Source organism: Strongylocentrotus purpuratus, unplaced genomic scaffold (genome assembly GCF_000002235.5).
Source record: "Strongylocentrotus purpuratus isolate Spur 01 unplaced genomic scaffold, Spur_5.0 spur5_contig_847, whole genome shotgun sequence".
NCBI classification, from domain to species: domain Eukaryota; kingdom Metazoa; phylum Echinodermata; class Echinoidea; order Camarodonta; family Strongylocentrotidae; genus Strongylocentrotus; species Strongylocentrotus purpuratus.
In genome coordinates this window covers 1597109-1612420 of record NW_022145554.1, presented here as the reverse complement: position 1 = coordinate 1612420, position 15312 = coordinate 1597109, and the positions used below count along the sequence as shown (strand labels likewise).

Sequence of the window (15312 nt, the reverse complement as noted above, 5' to 3'; positions counted from 1 at the left end):
AAAAAAGAGAGACAGAGAGTTGATAGAGAGGGAGAGAGAGAGAGAGACAGAGAGAGAGAGAGAGACAGAGAGAGAGAGACAGAGAGAAGTGAAAACACCTCCAACATCAATTTATGTATAATGTTAACATATTTACTTTTATTATTTTTTTACCTACCGGTATTTATTTTTTTCCAGTATAATTTTTAGGACACTATAGGAAATCGTATGTAACAGAATAATTCACTTTCAGCCAATAACAACACAAAACAAGAAAAGCAGTTTATATGTTTGTTTTTTTCTTTCTTCAAATGGACCAACACCATATATGCAAAATAACATTTTTGGGAAAAAGTACATGTATTTTTTAAAAAATTCTAAAATGTTGAGAAGTCTGGGTTTTTTTTTTACAATACAAGATATTGTCTGTTTCACTTCTTTTGAAAATAAATGGTGTACAATTAAACAAAATTTCACCCCCCCCCCCTCCTCCCCCCTCAGTCCAAAGTCTATTTGAGTAGTCCAGGTATGCTAACATTGTAGATACCCCTGAATAATCAGAAAGATGAATCTGGTATATTGTATCTCTACAAGAAAATGCTAGTTCAATGTTGATGAAATAATCAGGCAGGTTAACCATAACATAAACAATAATAGGTGATTTCAAGTTCAGTGTCGAAAGCTGGTGTTGGTGTTATAAAAACTCACTGAGTCCAATTCCAAACATCGCACTTGAAATCATGCAGTATTCGGTTGAAAATACAAAATGGTTCTGTGTACTGTCTGATTTTACTTTGAAATGTAACCCTCAAGCACTCAAGCTGATTTTAATATGAACAACAACAAAACATGAACATGCATATATAATAATGTTGTATTTGACGCAAATTATTGAACATACACATTGTACATAAACCGATCATTCCAGTCACACATACACATACTGCACATGTATACATTATACAATATAGAAGCATTTACACATGCATATCATACTACTGGAACTTCTGCGGATCAAGACGTGATCAAACATCTCTCCCTTCTCATTCTGATTTTAGCTTGTTTTAGAATTAATAAACAAGGATTTTTCCAACATTTATCAAACTGAATTCTAAAATTTCTGGCTAGTTTTCATAAAAGTGTACCAACATTTACTAGTCCTGGTCTTAACGGGCAAAGTTTAATGAATGATTTGAAGAGCACCAAGTGGCGATTCCATCCTGTAGACACTACCATAACTCAATTAAAACCAAATTTAATATCATTATGAAATCAATTTCTCTCATATTCATTCCATGACTGGATTCAATTCTTTGATACATCTTGTTATAGAATAACATTAAGCTTCAAGATGATAATCTTTGGAAACATTGGCTTTCAGATTAAAAACAGTTAAGAAGGGAATAATTATCTCATCTTATAATGACCGGCAAACCCTTCTGAATAAGACTACAAAATTTTACATATGCAGCAGAATTGATTTCTTTGTTTATTTCAACAATGGCAATATATAAATTCTCAGTCCTACATTGAATCAGTACCTACACATACAGAAGAAAAAAAATAGATGTATAAATTCGACTTTGTACTGGTCTTCTTTTTGCATCCGTTTTTAATAATTTTCACCAATTTCCTTGCAGCATAATTACGTTAAAGACCGTCAATACTACTGGGCCAGAAGGGATTAGACCACCCAGCCAGGTCACTGACAGGTGGCTTTCTCATCAACTCAGCTCTCAACTAACATAAGAAAAAGAGGATCATGGGGGACCAAAAGGCACCGATTGGGGAAGTTTTCTATATAGAGGGAGCAAGTAGCTACAAGTAGGACAGTGGGGCTTTAACGAGTACATCAAACCTCTATTTTGTACCGGCAAAGAATATCTAACCATGAGACTATATATCTGATGATGGTGATTCATTTTCATGAGATATATCAATGAACATACACTGACCCATCCAGAATATGAATTTTGTAAAAGGGCGAATGGATAAGAGTTCCCTCTTTAAATTGTCAACACTAAGATTTCTAGACAACTGGTACATAGGTGTAATTGAATGTACATGTAGCTTTTGAAATATCAATATACCGGCAAACATTACATGTCACAGTATAAATTACAGATGTAATTGTAATTTTCAGCATCTACATGTAATGCCAATTGTAATGTTTTAAATGTTAATTTCCTTGCTTAAAACTTAGTTCAAGCTAATCTTGAGTTCTGGTGATGGGATTGCATGTCAAAGGAGAATTATGTGAAATGTATCATGCAGAAGATTGGTTGGTTGAACCAGAAAAGAAAACATAAACTAAAGGCCGACAAAAACTTTATGCAAATCAAATTCACTGAAAGCCATATGTTGTATTGCTCTACACACAGTCTGGATGCCTAGCTTCAGTTTCTCATCTTCATTTAATCAATTTTAAGCTCTTATCAATTTTCTACAAAATTTGTTTGGCAGATATTGTTTCTTTTAGAAATTCAACAGTTGGTGTAAATATGCTTTGAATTTGTGGGAAAAAATTCTCATCATGACTAGATTACAAAATTGCCTTGAAAAGAGCAAATACAGCAACAAAAATGAAAAATAAGTAGGTAGTACTTTTTGGTCTTTTGGTCTTCCTGCTCTAGCATGGCGAGTTATTCAGAACATAGATTTCTTACATTAATAGATAATGTACCATGCCACAATATGCGGCACCACATTTCTAATGGACAAACATCATTATCATCACATTTTAATCATTTAACATCTAATGTTCTCATGCTGTGAGGTTGGATGTTTCATTTCCTTGATGGCCTTTACCCAACCCCACTGTCTTCAGTATTCACTTAAGGGAGGCCAGAAAGTCACATATCTTCCTCTGATGTCTCCTTCCAAGTTCTGCAAGGTCTGCCACAGGGTTGGAGCCTGCGACCGGGAAATTCATTGCTCTCTTTAACCAGTAGCTTTTCTCTGGCCTACCCACATGTCCAGACCATCTCAATCTACCTATCCTTATGTCATTCATTAAAAAAAAAAGAAGATAAAGCTCTCTGTACTAAAATGTTGGTGACAAAGTGGCATTGTAGTGCTGTTCATCTTGGATCTGAGTCTCATCGTCATCATCGTTCATTTCATTGTTCACTTCAGGGTTTTGTGACGCCTCCTGGCTCTTCCCTTCAGCTTCTCTGGAATCAAGCGTCCTGTTATCAGCTCCGTTCACGCTGCCCTGCACGGGGCCTTCCATCGAGGAACTGTCCTTTCCAGTAGAGTTGATGCTCGATGATCTGCTTTTGGACAGGCTCTGCTTCATGTCCTTAAGGAGTCCAGCAAAAGGATCGGACGGTTTCGCTTCCATAGGTTCCTCTACCACGGAGTTGTCCGGTATGGACGTTCCTAGAGGCGACCGTTTCTCTGCAGATTGGTTGGCTATCGTTGGATGCGATCCAAGGCAATCACCGGATGCAGATGATGATGTATTAAAAACGGTGGAGGTGGGTTTTGTTTCCATTGCTAGAGGCAACTGTTTCTCATACGATGTTGAAGGCGGCAGCCTGGGAAGGCCTGAATTGTAAAAGAAAAAAATTACAGAAAAATGCAAAGTTTTGGTAAATTTTGAAAATTGGATGGATAGTAATTCTTTACAATTTTGATATATTTGGATGCCCCTAAGGATGTATTATAAGCACAAGAAAATTTAACCCCTAAAACACTTCTGCTTTCGAGATATTGAATAATCAAAAATTTACTGGTGCTCCCGGTAAATTTCAAATATTTCGAATAGCGTCTAAGGTCATTCCATGGTAGCCGGAACCATGAAAATGTCAGAATATGCATTTATGATACATAATTTCCAAACGGGAATAGCAAATCGTTCGAATGTAGTCAAGAAATATTGTTTTCAAGCAAAAGTAATATCAGTCTTGAGAGGGCGCTATACAACATAATGAGTTCATTATTTACAATTCCATCTCTTTAGACTCGTTTTCAACCGCGACAACGATCATCGAATATTATAAAATTGCATTTGCTTCCAATATGTTCATTTGAACTAAATTCATGACCCCATACCAAAACTTTGTATTACTTAAAGTGACAGTGTACCGGTAGTCAAGGAGGAACATACAGACATGTACCAGTAAATGTTACAATATTTATATGGCTTGTTCCTACACAAGGTAGAATATCATGTTACAAATGCTTCTGAGGTCAAAATACAATAAAATCACTATAAATGAACCTTCCTATTGACATATTACCAGGCAATATAGAAGACACAAAATTATTTTGATAAATAAGTGTACTGTGCAAATCATTAACACGTGTCAAAGTGACTGGTTTCCATGGCAACACATACCTGCATTGTTGTTGGTATTAAGGACCTGTCCAGTCGCTCTTTGTCTCTCGGCCTTGTCGTGTCTCTGTCTCTGAGCTCTTCGTCTCAGCTCACTGACCTCTTGACCCAGAGTACCAAGCCTCCCTTCTGTATCGGTCACTTTCTGTTTCACTTCCTGTAAAGCAGTAGAAAATAGTCAAAGGTTAATGGAATGGTATGTGACCCCAGGGACCCATTTCACAAAGCCTTTTTCAATGACAAAATTCATTGACAAATCTGCTGATAACCAATCAGAAGCTTATAACAAAAACTATCATTTGTCACTGATGACAAGTTTTGTGAAACGCCCCCCTGGTCTTTTCTCTGGCCACAACAGCTTTGGGCGTGATTTTTTGTCACAGATGTATGGTTAGGGTTGTAATTGAATTTAGTTTTTATACTTCAGTCCCACCCCCAAACCGACTCCAGACTGCCCTCTTAAGGACTGATTCTTAGCCATTCAGCAAATGTTTATTTTGTTGGTCTGTTGTACATGAAGGTGTGGTGTGGGTCTCGGTGGTGTGACTGAGGTATTAGGTTACTTGTAGGTTTAGGGTTGGGGATGGGGTCAGGTATACACTGTATTGTTAAGTCAAGAGTTTACAGCATGAATGTGATTAGTATCGGATACTAACCATGGAGGAATAGTCACTAGAGTATGTGTAATAGAACCGATTGAAGTATCATCATTTATTTCAACAGATAGAAATTATATCCGGTTAAAATGAGTAATGAAAGAAGAAAAAAGTCATGAAATTCATGGTTTGTTTGTTTTTCTATCTTAACATTGCATGATAAATTGTTATACTCCAGCAGGAAACAAAGATTGTTTTCCTTTTTTTCCTTTCAGAGGGAATATGTATTTACTTTGCTATATGATTTTTTTTTTGTTGCTTGTTTATGGCGTAGAAGGCACAAACTTTATAGTTTTAACACATAAATTTACATGATAAGTTTCCAAATGTTAGGAAACATTTTAGAAATGATGAAGAAAGAGAATACGTGAACTTTGAGAATTAGACCAGGGGGTGTTTCACAAAGATCCTAAGTTGAACTTATCTTTAAGTTGGACTTAACAATTATAGAAAGCCATTAGCATCTTTGAAAATATTTTGTAAAAGTTATTTTTAAAGGCATAAAATGTTCATTCAATTCATTCACATTTTCTATTATCAAGGAGATTTCATGTTCTAGATGTGGAATTATAAAAAGTCTAAAATACTTGAATTTGCTCTTTTGAATATATTTCGTTTTAAGGCTACAAATGGCTCTCCATAATTGTTAAGTCCAACTTAGAGATAAGCTAAACTTAGGATCTTTGTGAAACACCCCCCTGGTCTAACTTCATTTATGTATTCCTACCTGAAGTTTGTTGTGGATGTCATTATTCAGGTTCCGTACGGTCTGAACACCAGAAAGCGTGGCATTTGGACCCAATAATTGAGTGCTGATTTGTCCAAGAGAGAGAAAGAAAGAGAATCAGTAAAGAGAAATAAAATACAGAGGGTAAACGAAAAGCAGTAAAAAAGTTTTGTATCCATCTTCATCAGTAGTGTTTATACTTTCAACATTTTCTTATAATAATAATAATAATAATAGCTAGTTCTTATATAGCGCTTTTCAGGACCGAAGGCCCTCTCAAAGCGCTTTACAGATATATATTATTACCCCGGTCATAGGATTCAGGCTTACCCGCACACAATGTATGCACATTCTTCACTCCCTGGGGAGAATTCCAGCCAGGCGTCTTTTTTTACAAGCGCACACTTATATTCATCAAGTTATTTTTCTGATACATCAGTGATATTTTAATGAAAAAATATGATGCACAAAGAAAGTACATGGTCATTACCAGTTTGGATAGGAGGTAGTAACCTATTCTGCCCAGGTCCTTTAGTTAATTGTTTATTATTTTTCTTTATATCTTCTTAAACCGTTCTTAAATCTTTGTTCCTTGGAATTTGTTATGGATATATAAAGATATTTTGCAATTAGAGTCAACATATATTTCCATGTGAAAACATACTAAATCTTCCATATTCTTTTTTTTTTTCTACAACTATTAAAAGAACATTTTTTTCTATTCATATTCTCTTCAGATCACTGTCCCTGGATATAAAAAAGGGTTACAGTCACACTTGTTTCAGTGGTCACCTGTCTATAGTGGCCATGTATTTTGTCTCCCTAGAGAAAGAAATACGTTGTAGAACCTGCCTAGAAAGGCAATCTGTCTACAGAGGCCACTTTTTCTGTTTCCCTTGGATGACTTTAACAGACAGGTTGACTGTAATTGTCTATATAATATGTTGGCACTGGAACTCAATGATTATTTACATTTAAAACATTCAGTCAAACCTGTCCCAGCAGCCATCCCTCTACAGAGACCATAGATCTGTCTATAGTGGCCATGTACTGTGTCTCCCTCGAGAAAGATATGTCTGGCAGAACCCATCTACAAAGGCCACCTGTCTACAGTGTCTATTTTCATAGAGCGGCCTTTATAGACAGGTTTGACTGTACTAAATCTTCTATAGTCCTTTTGAAGTGTCACATAAATTGTTAGAGGGATAGATCTAGCAACTGACCTGTAGTTTTTGAGGATATGTTGAAAGCCTCCATTGTCAGAAGACAACGAAGATTGGACCGGTGAGAGTTTGTACTCTGATTCAGCTGTGTCTCCTAAGTTCACTACAGACACCTTTCTTGCTGAAAAACCACTGTAAATAAAAAGAAGATTATAAAAAGGAAGGTGATGAATAAACCTGTCTATAAAGACCACTCAAGGGAGACAAGAAAAATGGTCTTTATAAACCGGTGGTCTTTATGTACAGATTGCTTTATTACATGTTTAGATGAGAAACTGTTTCAAGGGAAACCAACAAAAATGTGGTCTTTCTATACAGGTGTCACTAAAGCAGGTTTGACTGTAATACATTTACTTGTGGTATTCACAGGTTCTTACATATTATGCAATGCATCACATTCACATTTCACTTGAATTGTATCTCTTTGAAAATACTGATGGAGTTATTACATAGTCTTTCAGGAGTTCCTATATGCTATCATCTATGCATCACATTTTGCTTATACCTGACTTGCTAGAAATGGGGGTCTTTTGCCTGTAATTTAAGTGGCTCAGAATAAACACTTTTCATCGGTGCTTGAACAGGTGGATATAAATGCACTACACGTATCTGTAGGTACCGGTATGTCGTCTGTACAAAAACAATGACCAATGACTTCTCCTAATTAAGATTTTAATACTTCTAGCAAGGCAAGTCCAGGCCGAGTATTTTGTCCCATACATTATCAACAACATCAACAAATTTTGTTTAAGTTGACAGGCCTACTACTGTAGAACAGCAATCACACAAAATGCATGTTTGTATAAATCAAAATTATGTTTTCCTTTTCTATGATACTTAACGTATGGGGTAAGAATGACCAACTACTTTTTATTTGGCCAATAAGAGATATATGTATGCTTAAATCATCAGAATTTTGATATGTTGTGAGAATCTCAGAATGTCTTGTCACAATGAGAAAGATAAAGGAGTTTAAAAACTAGAACACTGCACAAGATTTTCTAGACAATCAAACCATATGTATGAAAGCTATGTGAGAATGTAACTGTGAGATTACTTACTTGAAGCTGTATGTGAAAAGCTGATAAGGGAAGGAGTGAGTGGCTAGGTTAGAGGTGCTATTGCCAGAGAAGATTCCCAAGATGAAAGTTGCGGGTTGAGGTTCGCCTGGTAGACTGGCTAGAAGACGCTGATAGAGGGCCATCTCTCTCAGTGAAGGCTGCAGCATTGTGTTACGTCGGAAGCGATAGAAACCGATGACATTCTGGGCAAGAAAAAATCCAAAGGTGACATTAATTTTCTCCTGTATTTATGAATTCATTAGAGGAAAGCAATCACCGATTTCAAAATGTGCATCGCATAAAATCTTAGAAATAAGAAACAAAGATTGTGAAATTGTGAATCTAATAAGCTAAAAAGGAGAAGAGAGAAAGAACGAAGAGAAGAAGAGATAGAGAGTGTGAGAGATAGGAGGTAGATGAAAGAGAGAGGAGAAATAAAATAATGAAGAAAGGAATGAAAATGTTGGTCTACGTTATCTACTTTCTTAATTATTCTGCATACATGTACCTTGTAGTTTGATCGAAGTAGAGCTAACATCTTAATTTGGTCAACATGGCCAGAGGTATCATAGAAGCTGAAAGAGAAAGAGATACAATACAAAATAGTATTTCCCTGAAAATAATCTGTAACATAACTGTAACTGTAACACAAATTATATTACATAAATGGGTTTTTCTTTAGTACAGTGCTGTAAAAATTGTATGACCTGCCATAAGTTCAGAATGGGACTAACTTAAAAATAATTTAATTTTCATATAGCGCATGATAGTAATACTCATGACATCTCTATGCACCCTACACAATAGTAAATCAGTGTATTTTAGTCGCCATGAGGAAGACAAAGGCAATGCTTATAAGTAATACCCCAGTGCATTTTGGATGTCAATGGCAGCTGAGCGACTGCAAATTTTGGGCACAGCGTATTTTAGAACTACATGTATGCAGCCTTCTGGGAACCTAGAAATGGTCATACATGTACATACCGGGTACATGTAAATAATACATACCTGAATGGCTCTCTACAGTGACAATGGGAGGTGACATCTGAAGGGAAGAAAAAGATTGGATTTAGAGGAAAATTGTAAAGTTGTTTTCTCTTTAATTAGTTTAGCTCATTGATGGACCTGGAATTAAAAAAAAACCAGACAGACAACATACTTGTTTCGTAATATTTTTTTTTTTGATAAGGCACCCAAAAGCAGTATTTACTATACCGTTAAAAAACAAAAAACTGAATATACTGCCTGTACATGTATATACATCTATATAACAGAACTTAAGTTTACAAATTATCTTTGATCTTTGATCATCTAGCATATCAGTATTGGTGTGTACTGCAAGGTTCTGGAATCATCAAAATGATAAGAAATTTGGCCCAGTCTTGGTAAAGGTACAAGCACTGTAAACAGAAAGATGTATGGGTCTACACAAACACATGTGGCATAAAAATCTGTACAGATTTTCATGATGTTACATGCCATATTTAGAATATTAAGGCATTTGAAGAGCCATGCTTTTCAGAAAACATTTTTTCTCTGATGTTCTTCTACACTTGCATAATACAATGATAATGCTTACAAATTATTTTTCACCTCTTCCTAGAACTCAACCTTCTCAATAAGCAACTACATGTACCATGGAAGTAATCTCTCAACCACTCCACTTTTGTGGACTTTCTCAAGCCAAGCCATAATTATACTTACTTATATCAACTTCTTCTGTTTTTCTGTCCATTTGAGAATCACTGATGTCTGTTGTCTCCCTGTATGTGACTTCACCAATAAGAAATCCTTCCTGCAAATAATTATATCAAGAAAAATTTAAAGATTAAAAGCAAAAGTTGGAAACTTGTAATATTGTTCAAGATTTGGAGATATGTTTTTCTTGTTGGTGTGCATTTGACCACAGTGTACACAAACTGCATACATATATTCATATTGGCTTGGACTTTTATTCCATATTTACACTTGACTTCCTCTCTCGGTCTCTCTCTCTCTCTCTCTGCCTAGAATTAAATGAGTAAATAAATAAACATGTATTTATGTTCTGATTTATTTCTTGGGCAATAGATCCAATAACAATACACAGAATTTATGTAGCATATTTCATACAGATTTAAAACATAAACAAAATTAAAGGTAATTTTAGTTAAAGGTACTATGTCCCATTTGCAGGCCAAAAAAATGAAAAAGTTAAATTCCAACTGCATTTGAAAGATAATACTAATTTAGAACTTCCCTAAAAAAGGTGGGGCTTGAAAATGTCTTTAAGTGGGAAATAACGACTATTGGTTGTCAAATCGAGTTTAAGGCTATAGAGTCCAAAAGTAATAGTCTTGATTTTCAGACAATTGTACCGAATAGTCATACGTTTTATGCTGCGCAAAGATTCAATCAGTTTAATCTTGGCCATCACAAGAAGTGGGTTATTGATGTAGACAAAATGCTCATGTACCCTTTACAACTGTTCATGTATGTTATTATCAAAGAAGAAAAAAGCCAGTCAGTCACTCAATAGTGTCTGACAGTGAAGTCTAGCAAGTAAACAGGTTTCCTTGCATAATTTGAATATGAGGACACTGCTAACGTTTAAATGTCACAGATAGGACATACATGACATATTCATAATTCCTGCAAAGTTCTACAGCATTTGAGGTTGGCTGCAAAAGGGACATAGTACCTTTAAGACTCAAGTGCTGGTAATGATGGAAAACATTTTTGTTCATACTTTAACTAAACTTTGTACATGTATTGCACAAGAACAAACAAATAAATGGTATCTTCCAAATAATTCAATTGGAAACTGATCTTTAAAGCTTATCTGCCGTAGTTTACAGGAGGGATTATACTGCCCTGCAAGGTCACTAGACAGGTGGTTATCTCATCGACTCAGCTCTCAGTTAACATAAGAAAAAGAGGATCATGGGGGACCAATGGTCACCGATTAGGCATGGTTTGTTATATAGAGGGCGCAAGTAGCTACAAGTAGTGCAGTGGGCCTTTAAATTATAGCCTAGAGAGTAGAGGAGACTCTAGAGCGACACAAGAAAAATTGAGTTAATCGTCTCGAGCCCATGTCAAGAAATACAACACAGGGTTGCATTGCAATTTTCCACAGGTTTTCATAGGATTTGTTTATGTTATCGGTTATATATGCTACTGCATGTGAACCAATTTTTTTTCTCGCAATTTCTCCTTAAAGATGAAGTTGAGTTCTGGTCATGCGATTACATTGTGAAAGAAACGGTGTGGAACCGACCAGAAAAGGTTGATCATCTAGCATATTAGCCTTTTGACAAGGCCTCGTGACTCTAAGCGGCTGAGATGAGTCTAGATACCCGGAGTGAACGCGCGACCGAGTGACGGAACGTCACGAGGCCTTTTGAGAAGTGGGTTTCACTGCTCCGCATGAATTATTCATAGATACATATTAGCATGCCAATACGCCTACTTTGGATTTATTGACCAATCAGAACGGCGATCTCCCAGTTGGCTTCGTTCGTGATTCGTTCCATGTAGAGGTCAGTGGTCTTAGCACGTACGTAATAGTTCATAGCATGTAGGTCCATGTTCGCACTACGTAGAGTTTACTGTGTGTGTGTGTGTGTGTGTGTGTGATGGATACTATATGCTGACGTCGTGCGAGGATACGTTCGCTGATTGGACGCTCTATTTTCTGGAGCGAATTCCAGTCGGAAACAATGGTTAACATAAGAAATCCAAATCAGATTGATAAAGGCCACTAGGATGGGCTCCTCGCTCTCGCGTTCACTTGGGTTTTCGCGATTAGTCTCGTTTTAGTCGCTCGGCGTCTATCAGACAAGTGGCCTTGTTTAAAGGCTACTAGCATATAAGAATTTGTGTGTATTGCAAGGTTCTGGAATCATCAAAATGATAAGAAATTTGGCCAAGCCTTGGTAAAGTTACAAACATTTGCACAAAAAGATGTATATGGGACTACACGAACACGTGGCGTAAAAAGCCAGCCCCCCGATTTTTACGATGTTACATGCATATTTAGAATATGAAGGCATTTGAAGAGCCATGCTTTTCAGGGAACATGTCTTAACTGATGTTCTTCCACACTTGCATAATAAGAATGAGTAATGCTCACAAATTATTTTTCACCTCTTCCCAGAACTCAACCTTCTCTTTAACTTCAAAGGCAAAATTGAAGAATAATTGTTATGACTTGGTCTAAAATAGTTTAAAACTTGGGTCTAATTTCTTTCTAGATGTACGATGCATTGTTAGATTTAAATACACCAAGGGTGTGATTCATGAACATTCAACAGAAATTGCTTGCGGCTATGGGGTTGAGTGTGACTAAGATCCTTCGCCTGTTTTTCTGAAGAAAAAAACAATGAACCGACGCTGATGGCCAAGGCGCCCAAGCTGTCTGAAATTACACGCAAAGACCCAACATGATTTCCAACGTGTGGGGCTGCTAAAAAGAAATGACTGCCCCACCTCTGGCCTCTGATTTCCTATTCCAATTTTACCAAGTTCTGATGGTAATATGACATCTAAAATTTACAAATGATCTTCCCAAATCACAGAATAATATATCATATTACCTGATCGCCATCACGACAACTGTTATCAAAATGTATTGAACTCCAAACACTTCCGCTGATATTTACTACTGCCATCTTGCGCTTGCAGTTGCATGATCTACTGTGTGTTCGTACAGAAAATCGAAAACTGAAATCATAATGACGGGGCCCACGGAGAAGGGCGGGAGGAGGAGCATGGGCTACCTCCCCCCCCCCCCCCCCCATTTATTTCTTCCTCCGGCCTCCTCCTCTCACCCCCCCCCCCCCCTCCTCCTCCTTCTCCTCCTCCTCCTCCTCCTCCTCCTCCTCCTCCTCCTCCTCCTCCTCCTCCTCCTCCTCCTCCTCCTCCTCCTCCTCCTCCTCCACTCTCTTCTTCTTCTACACTATTTTCCTTGTTCTTGTTTGTGCATAAGATATTAGTAGGTCATTGATTGTGTCTCATTAATCGCGATGTAATTATGTATTGTAAAAGGCATTATGTATTCCCATGCTCACTGTCTCCCACGAGTTTCAGGAATAGGGTGGAGCTGTCGGGATGATCTAAATTTGGTGATCATAAAAGATATTGTCTTACTATGTTGTATTTATATTTTGTTTCCTTCCTTTTATTTGAAAAGAAAAAGGGTGAAAATTGTATAGAGTATTACAAGTAATATAATTTATTCCCATCCCTGTATTATATTCAGTGGCGTAGACAGGTTCGTACACCTGGGGGGATGACTTAGGGGCGGATCTATCTTTTTGCTAAGGGGTTGACCAATAATGACGATGCGGAGCATCGTCCACGAGCCGCGAAGCGCCGAGCCGATTTTTTTTGGGGTGTTTATTTGAACCCCGTAAGTGATGTTTTCCTGGCATCTATTAACACAATGGAGACCATAAAAAGCAGTGCATGATAACGTCTTTTTAAATCAAGTAACAGTTAAATACACAGTTATATCCAGAGTAAGTTACCAGATGAGTTGAATATCTTCTCACAATATTTGCACTTGAAAGGGTTTCTCTCCAGCGTGCGTTCTTTTTTCTTTCTTTTTTTCTTTTTTTTTTCTTTCTTTTTTCCCCCTTTTTTTGTGTTTGTTTTTTGGGCCGCCCAAGGGGGGTTAAACCCCCTAACCCCCCCCCCCCCCCCCCCGTAGATCCGCGCCTGTTTAATCTTGTGGTTATCTTGTGGTTTCCAAACCACAAGATAACCACAAAATACTTGTAAGATTTTCTTTTTTTTACCGTCTGAATTTGGCTTTCACCGTGTGAATGCGGCTAATAACAATAAACACAATTACAATAATGATGAGGATTATTATTATCATCATCATAATTATTATTATTATTAATATTATAATTGTTATCATTATTATTATTACTATTATTATCATCATTATGACTTATTAAGTAAGCAAATATCATTCCCCAAAACCTGGGGGGGGGGGGGTGATTGTACATGCCATCCCCCCACCTTGTGAGGTGGGGGGATGCATCCCCCTCATCCCCCCCCCCCCCCCGTTGTCTAACGCCCCTGATTATATTGCAGATGAGCTAGACATGCAGTGGTACGTTACGGTTATCTTTACTCTTACACTCAATAACCAATGCTATACAATAACTTGAAATTTGTTATCCAATCACCAAAAATTTAGAATGATCCTATCTGTTTGGATTGAAATCAATAAAGTTTGAATTTGAATTTGAATTTGTTTGTTCTTCTTATTTGTTCTTGTTGCTGTTGTTGTTATTCTTCTTCCGTGTTAATTCTTGTTCTTCTTATATTCTTCTTTTAATTCTGTCTTCTTCTAGATCCTTCTCTAAATCTAAAATGGGGAAGTGGCAAACAAAGTTAGAGAAGGTAGAACTTGGGAACAGTGGCGTACGCAGGATTTTTCGAGGGGGGGGGACATAACATTTTGAAATCGGGCCAAAAATTATGCAACGACTCAGCCAGCCGCTGCGGGGGGGGGGGGGGGTAAGAGGACATTTTTTTTTGGGGGGGGGGGGGGGTCTCAAAATTTTAAAATTTGACTTTTTGCTCTGAAGGGGGGGGGGGTAAGGTAAAACAAAAAACAAAAAATCACAAAAGGGGGGGGGTTTGCTTAAAAATATAGACATAAAATAAGCTAAAGGGGGGTTTAACCCCAACCCCCCCCCCCCCTGCGTACTACGCGCCTGATTGGGAATAACAATAATATAGAGCCGCCTTTTAATTCCATCAGGAGCAGATCTAGACCGAAAATGTCTGTCTCTTTCATAGGCCTACGTAATAGCTTCTTATTTGGGTAGGGTCGGCGGCTCCTCTCTATCTGAGCCGACCCTATACCCAAATAAGAGGCTAACAAACGAAAGAGACAAAATAATAAATTCCTCAAGCCCCCCCCCCCCCCAAAAAAAAAAGAATCGCAAGACACGTGTAGAAAATGAATGCAAGAACTTCGTATACATCCCAAAGCCCCCCCCCCCAAGTTATTCTTCAAGAGGTATAAGAGGCCTCACCCCCTTGTGAAAATATGCCCTATTATCACAGTGCTCTTCTTCTTCCAATTATACTTCTGTTAATCGCGTGAACTTCAAAGGGCTATATTAAAAACCTTCAAGTTAGCCGTCTTGAGCGATAGAAACGATAACCCATTCCTAACGACAATTTTATACAACAAAGAGGTGTTTTTGGAATCACTTCAATCTTTATGGATTGAGTCCAAGGGCACGCCTTAGGGCCACTTTTGGGGATTGCGCCCCGAGGCCCTTCGAAATTTGCACTGTCGCTATCGTTTTATATCGTTTGA

At 37.4% G+C, this 15312-nt stretch overlaps 1 protein-coding gene across 1 annotated transcript; it reads right to left on the bottom strand.

Annotated features, from left to right (window-relative positions):
* Positions 1-2311: 2311 nt before the first annotated feature.
* Positions 2312-12688, bottom strand: LOC754412 (BRISC complex subunit Abraxas 2). Its single transcript, XM_030992936.1, has 9 exons — positions 12563-12688; positions 9690-9780; positions 8994-9030; positions 8494-8560; positions 7986-8188; positions 6925-7056; positions 5702-5786; positions 4322-4475; positions 2312-3528 (listed from the first exon to the last, which is right to left on the bottom strand). The coding sequence occupies exons 1-9, from the start codon at positions 12635-12637 to the stop codon at positions 3023-3025; spliced, it is 1350 nt and encodes a 449-aa protein (XP_030848796.1). The 5' UTR covers positions 12638-12688; the 3' UTR covers positions 2312-3022.
* Between the last annotated feature and the right edge of the window lie 2624 nt (positions 12689-15312).